We start from the raw sequence: 6605 nt of genomic DNA on the forward strand, positions 1-6605 counted from the left end.
AAATTAGAGCTTTTTATTTATATTTTATCACAAGGACAATCCCTTTGCTCTTCAGCTGTAAATACATACTAGAATAAACTCTGTAAATTATACAAAAAATACATATTTTCCATGAAATCTGTCTTTATAATAAATAAATGTGAACACGTGTGTGGCTGATCGCTGTAATGTTCCGTGTCTGTTGAGGTTTTCAGTCTGTTGATTTATTTTTAATCTCCTGAAAGAAGGGGGGAGTTCCTTGTCCCCTAAAGGTCGAAATAAATAATGTATGAGGAGATCCTTCCCTATTCCCCCCTCCCGATTTTTTTTTCCCTTTTGATAGAGAGTTCAGCCTAAATTTCCACGCTTGCATTCAGCCCTCACAAAGCCTACAAATTATACAATGACTTCTAACCTGGACCCCTAACAAAACAATTTACTTTTTTTTTTTTTCTCGCTTTGCACCCCCCTCCCGCCCATAAATCATAAGGGACAGATGGCAAAAAGGGGAGCGGGGAAAGGGGGGGACACACACACAAAAGCCCCGCGGTGACAGATCTGGGAAAACTGGACAAAGTGCACATCGGCGAGAGAGAAAGAGAGAGAGAGAAAGAGAGACGGAAAGTTTGGTTTGGCAGGTGCCGTTCCCACAGCCCGCCCTGCCCTGGGAAGCGGGCAGATGCCGCTGTCGCCGCCGCTGCCCCGGGGGGAGCCCCGGCAGCGCCGCGCCGGGCTAGAGGCAGTGGCGGGGCAGCGGCGGCGGCGGCCCCGGGGCGAAGCGGCCGGGCCAGTGCTCGGGATCCGAGGCAGAGCCCGCGGGGCTGGCGGGCGATAAAGTGCAGGCGTACGGGGAGGCGGAGGGCGCAGGGCTGGCGGCGCCGCCGCTCCAGGAGGAGGCGGGCGAGGGGCTGCCCTCGGCTGGCACCGCCGCCGCCCCGTCGGGGCCGAGCCGCGCCGCCCCGGCCAGCCGCAGGGTCTCGGTGAGCGCCCAGATGTAGTTGTGGGCGAAGCGGAGCGTCTCGATCTTGGTGAGCTTGGCGTCCTCGGGGAAGGTGGGCAGCACGTCGCGGAGGGCGTCCAGCGCCGCGTTCAAGTTGTGCATCCGGTTGCGCTCGCGGTTGTTGGCCTTGAGCCGCCGGCTCCGCTTGATGCGCTGCGCCGTCTCCGCCGTGCGCGCCGCCCGCGGGGCGCCGCGGGACCGCCCCGGCCGCCTCTTCCCCTCCGCCCGCCGCAGCCCGCGGCCGCCCGGAGCCTCGACGGGCCGAGCCGGCGGCGCGGCGCGCAGCTCCTCCTCCTCCTCCTCCTCTTCCTCCTCCTCCTCGGCGCTGGACGGCAGTGAGGGCGAGGGGGCGGGCGAGCCCAGCCCCAGCAGCAGCAGCTCGTCCTCGGCGGGCGGCGCCAGGACCTCCGCCTTCACCAGCATCCTTGCGCGGCGGCTGGACGGGCCCTCACCGGGCAGCAGCACCGGGAAGCAGCGGGCGCTCTCTCCTCGCCTCTCCGGCGGTGTGCGGTGTGACGGTTCGCCGGTCTCACGGAGCGGGGAGGGGGTCCTGAGGCTGGGGGCGGGGGGGGGGGGGGGCGGCAAAGCGCGGGGGACCGTGGGGGGGGAGCGGCGGGGGCGCGGCGCTGGCACGCGCCCCGGGGGCGGCGGGCGGGCGGGCGGGCGGCGGCGGGAGCGGCGCCCGGGGCCCGGTCAGGCTGCGTGTCTGGCACACGACCCTCCTTAACACCCCTTATATACCCCGCGGGGAACAATCAAACCTACCCCCGGGGTCCCCCTCGCCCTGCCCGCCCCGCCCGCGACTCTTGTCGGGGGGCGCCGCCGCCGCTCCCCCCCGCGCCCGCCCCATCGGCGGGGCCCCATTGGCGCCTCGCGCTCGGCTGGAGCGTGCCGCTAATTTATTAATGAATGGGCACGGGGCGGGGGGCGGGGGGGGGGGCGCGAGGCGCCGGGCCGGCCAATCCCCGCGTCCCGCGCGCCACGCGCGCGCCCGGGGCCGGCAGGCTCCCCTTCCAGCCGCTCCTCGTTCGCGGGCCCGGCAAGGGAAAGGGAGGGATTGATGGAGAGGGGCTCCCGTTCAACCCCCTCCTCGTTCCCCGGGAGCGTTTCGCCTTCTGGGGACACTTGGTGCTGTGGTAAAGGTGCGTAGTTCCGTGTGTGGCTTGCTGGGGAGATGCTCTGGGCAAGCGGCTGCTCCGTTCACATCAGGCCGAGCCCGAAGTGGGGGAACGCCAGGCAGCTCAGTGCTGTCAAATATAATTCACAGGCTGGAGGAGACCTGGGAAAACCCCCAAACACCAACTTGTCAGTGCACCAGGAAAACCTTCATTCCTTTCACCCCTCTTCCCCCTTCCAGCCCTCTTTCAATGGCAGAGCCTCGTGTCATGCCCGTGGAGTCGGCAGGCTGGCTTTGCTCCACAAACCACCTTCCATTATCCCAGGTTGCTCCAAGCCCTGTCCAGCCTGGCCTTGGACACTTCCAGGGATGGGGCATCCACAGCTTCTCTGGGCAAACTGTGCCAGGGCCTCCCCACCCTCACAGGGAAGGATTTCTCCCGAGATCCCATCTAACCCTGCCCTCTGTCAGTGTGAAGCTGTCCCTTCTTGCCTGTCACTCCAAGTCCTTGTCAAAGAAATGACAGTGAGAACATACAAAACTAAAACTCCAGAACACTCTCCTCTCCATATGGAAACACCATCAGCAAGGCACTTGGGACGAGTTGGGCTTTGAAACAGAATTTTGTTTGCAACTGTTAGAAAAGTTCAAAATTTAAGAAAGTGCTGCAACCTGTGCAGAAGCCGTGCTCAGCACAGCACAAACTCACACCCAAAGCAGTCCCTCACTCTGGGTGTATGGTTTTTGGAAGCAATTGAGGCCGAGCGGGTGCCTCAGTCAGTATATCTTTGTGACTCTGTGAAACATTCTAACACTCCTTCGCCTCCTTGTGCAAAACGAGAGGCTCACAGCTCCCCTCGGCATCCCAGGAGAGTGACGCTTTTAAAAGGACCTTATTTCTTTTTCTGCACTCTAAGGGGACACAGCAGAGTACACTTGTGACAGGGCTAGCCCATCCCTCTGTGCCCACCCTGCTTGCCGAGATTTCCGTGCTTCTATTGCTGGTGCAAAGCACCGGAGAGGTGAGGCACGCTTTGCGGTGCCTTTCTGGGGTTCGGTCCCATTCCTGCTGCCAGCCCCTGCTGTGCAGTGGCTTTTTCTGTAGGGCTGAGCACGAGGTGACCAAGGACAGGTCGGCTACCATATCCTCACAGCTCTGGATAGGCGCTTGTGTGGTCTGTGGGCAGAGCGAGGGCCGAGCTGCACGGCCGAGAGTGGTGGGGAGAGGAGGTGGTGGGGGGAGAGGGAGTGGGATCAGGAGCAGGAATGATGCTGCCACTGCCCACCGCCTGAACTGTCCTCCAAGGGTCAAACTGTTCAACTTCAGCCCCTTTGCCAGACTCAATCCTACTTTAGGGGAACAAAAGCCCAAAGTAGGCAACGATCAAGAAATGGGAGCACAATGATTTAAGCTTATCACACAGCCTAGAAATAAAGGACGCTGAGCTCGTGTGGGGGAGAGGGGGAGACCTTCAGAAGGGCTTTGTTTGCTGTAAGAAGATTGAACTCTGAGGCGACCCGATAGCCCTAAAAGTTTAGGGTCTGTGTTGCTGAGAGACCTTTGGGCACAGCCCATCCACACGTCGACCTCACAAGTTGAGAGCCAGCCTTAATGGCCAGCCTGCCTCAGGTGAACAGGGGCACAACATCCCGGGAAATGCAGGGACAAAGCTGTGGGGACAGGGTGGCCTGACCCCTCCCAGCTCTGCCTCCCTCATACCCTGCGGTGTACTGAGGGTTCGAGGTCCTAGGGCTGCCCACACACACCAGGGTGTCCTGATCCCTGTGGTGTCCAGCACCCACAAACCCTGAGAGTGGGGTGGTTCTGCTCTTAAATGGGGTGTGAGAATATGTCCCCACACAGCAGAGTACTGGGGTGCTCTGCGGAGGGAAGCAATCAAAATTGCTGGGGTATGTATCCCCCACATCCTGATCCAGGTCCTTCCCATACACGCTGCAGCAAGCAGTACCACATGGAGGGACACGATGAGGAGCAGTCCCCCAACTCCCAAGCTGTATTAGCACATTTGGGGTTTGTTCTGGGATCAAGGCGAAGAGGGGTCCCCCCACAAGCGCTGTCCCGGCATCTTTCCCTGCTCCCCCCAGCCCGGCCCTCGTCGGGGGCCGATTGTTCCCGGCGGATTTGCATGGCAGGTGCAGGCCTGCGGAGCGATTTTGCAGTGGTGGCCCCCCGCCCCACCAAGAGGGTTTGCCTCCCCCCCTTGTGAAAAAAGGCTGCCGGTGCCTTCCTTTCCCATGAAGAAGAGAAGAAGCTTGAGGATCGCGTGAACACGCTTCAGTTTTCTTATTCTTTTCTATAGATGTGGGGAAAAGAACAGCCGATTGTGTGAAAAACCCAGTGCCTGCAAAAAGGGACATTGGCCATCCAGGCGAAGGTGCGCGAGGGAGAGCACTAATCGCTGAACCAGGAGACAAATACGATTACCAGCTCCGAGCCTTGAGTCAGAAAGTCTCATAGACTTTAAGATGTTAATCCCCAACATAATCCTTCCTTTGGCGTGTAGGAATAGTGCAGCCACAAGAGTTGTTTTGTTATTTATATTGGCGTTTAATAAAACTCAGCCAGTGGTGAATGGGCTGCCCACTCTCCAATGGTAATTAATTCCCTATTTCAGTGACCCAATTGTGCTGGGATAGAGCAGTGGGACAGTCCCACTGCCCCAACCCGCCTTTGTGCAGCTACACGGCTCTCGTGCTTCAACAGCTATGGAAACTCATTCTTTTGATGTCATTCAATGAGTTTTCCTTGGGCATCTTCTAAACTTCAAGGACCCTTTTCTTTCTCGAACGCCTGAAAAGCAGGACTAGCTTGACCACCTCTGCAGAATTTAATGGTTTGGTGAAAGGGCCTTTTGGGGGGTGGGGAGGTGGGGGGGGGGGGTGATTTGTGTAAGGAAAGAGAGAAAGAAAATTTGGCAGCCTGGCTATCAAACAGGGGGATAACCAAACCTGGGTGTGCCAAACTCACTCAGCTCCTAATTTATCCAGGTCTAAAACGCCACTTTTCCTTACTCAAAATACTCGGGGGCTTCTCTTAGTCAAGGCATTTTTAGATGGGATCTGCCAGTGAGCAATAACTGTGTTATGGAGCTGAGTAAAGACACAAATGGTGTTTCAAGAAGGAATTTCCATCCAGAAAAGGGAAAAGCACCTGGGTATTTTTGCCCAGAAGGGGAAGAACACCAGATACCTATAACAGGTTATTGGTATAAGTGTGTCTGCAGGTTTATACTTCTCATCTGTGTGGTGAGGTGGCTGAAAGCAAACACGTGAAGAACATGGAGTTATCCTGCAGAGCTGCCCCAGTCCGGGCAGCCTCTTCTATGTCTTTATACACACTTCCAAAAAAAAAAAAAAACCCTTCGCAAGTCACAAACAATTCAGGATTCAACTAAGAAAACACAGAGTGAACCATATGGCCGGGGTGGCTCGAGTTGGCTGCATTTTCCCCCAGACAAAGAAGGGATTGAGAGTTGAAGGAAAGGAGAAAAAAACCCAACTTTCCGGCTGATGAAGCTGTTGTCTGGAGGCAATGATCCCAAATCTCAAGGCTTTATTCCAGGCTCCGACTGAGACGTGATATGTCATATGATTAGCATCTTTCATATTTACAAGAGTAGTGCAGGCTGCCAGTCTTTAGAGAAAGGCGAAAGAAAGAAGGGGCATATGCTGAAATGGATTTAGCATTTGAAAGAGAGAAAAGAGAGCGGATAAATACACTTAAACGAGGATTTAGTTTTACTCCCGTTGAGTTCTAATGGCTTGTTGATTGAGATTTTAGGGAGCCGGGACAGAGGTGTCAGCAGTAATTTAAAAGCGCCATTCAGCCCTCCCCGGCGGAAGGAGCCGGCGCTGCCCCCTCAGGACGGAGCGGTGCTGCGGCCGTAGTGGCGGGCTGGCGGGAGGGGCGCATCACCGCCCGGGCGGGTCCCTCCGCTGGGCACGCGGCGCCATCTGGCGGCGGCGGAACCCGCCGTAGCCCTGAGGGGACCGGGAAAACCGGGAAGCAGAGCGGGAATTCCCGGTGAGTCGGGCAGCACTGCTCACAAACGCAGCACTGCAGCACTGCTCACAAACGCCGTCCAGCCCAGCCTCGAACACGTACAGGCACGGCACAGCTCCTCTGGGCAACCTGTGCAGTGCCTCACTGGTACTCCCGTGGAAGAATTTATCCCCAATATCCCAACCCATTCCCCCTCGTCCTGTCACTTGCTGCCCTTGTGACAAGTCTCTCCCCAGCTCTCTTGGAGCCCTCAGAGGCCCTGGATGGTGCTTAAGATGTTTGCAAAAGCTGCAGAAGGGGCCTCTTAATTGTTATAGCCAAGCTCTTCCAGGATGTCACCTACCTGCAAAAATGGGAGGTGACAGAATTGTTCTAAAATAGCACGGTGTTTTAAAAGAACAGAGAAATACCATTAACATAATGAACTACAATGTAAACATAAAAAGATTTCATTTCTCAAGCAGAAAAAGTCACTCTATTTATGG

At 56.9% G+C, this 6605-nt stretch overlaps 1 protein-coding gene across 1 annotated transcript; it reads right to left on the minus strand.

Moving 5' to 3' along the window:
* NEUROG2 (neurogenin 2) lies at window positions 1-1403 on the minus strand. Its single transcript, XM_054633763.2, has one exon. The coding sequence runs from the start codon at window positions 1400-1402 to the stop codon at window positions 713-715; it is 690 nt and encodes a 229-aa protein (XP_054489738.1). The 5' UTR covers window position 1403; the 3' UTR covers window positions 1-712.
* Between the last annotated feature and the right edge of the window lie 5202 nt (window positions 1404-6605).

The sequence above is a fragment of the Agelaius phoeniceus genome, chromosome 4 (assembly GCF_051311805.1).
Source record: "Agelaius phoeniceus isolate bAgePho1 chromosome 4, bAgePho1.hap1, whole genome shotgun sequence".
Taxonomy (NCBI): domain Eukaryota; kingdom Metazoa; phylum Chordata; class Aves; order Passeriformes; family Icteridae; genus Agelaius; species Agelaius phoeniceus.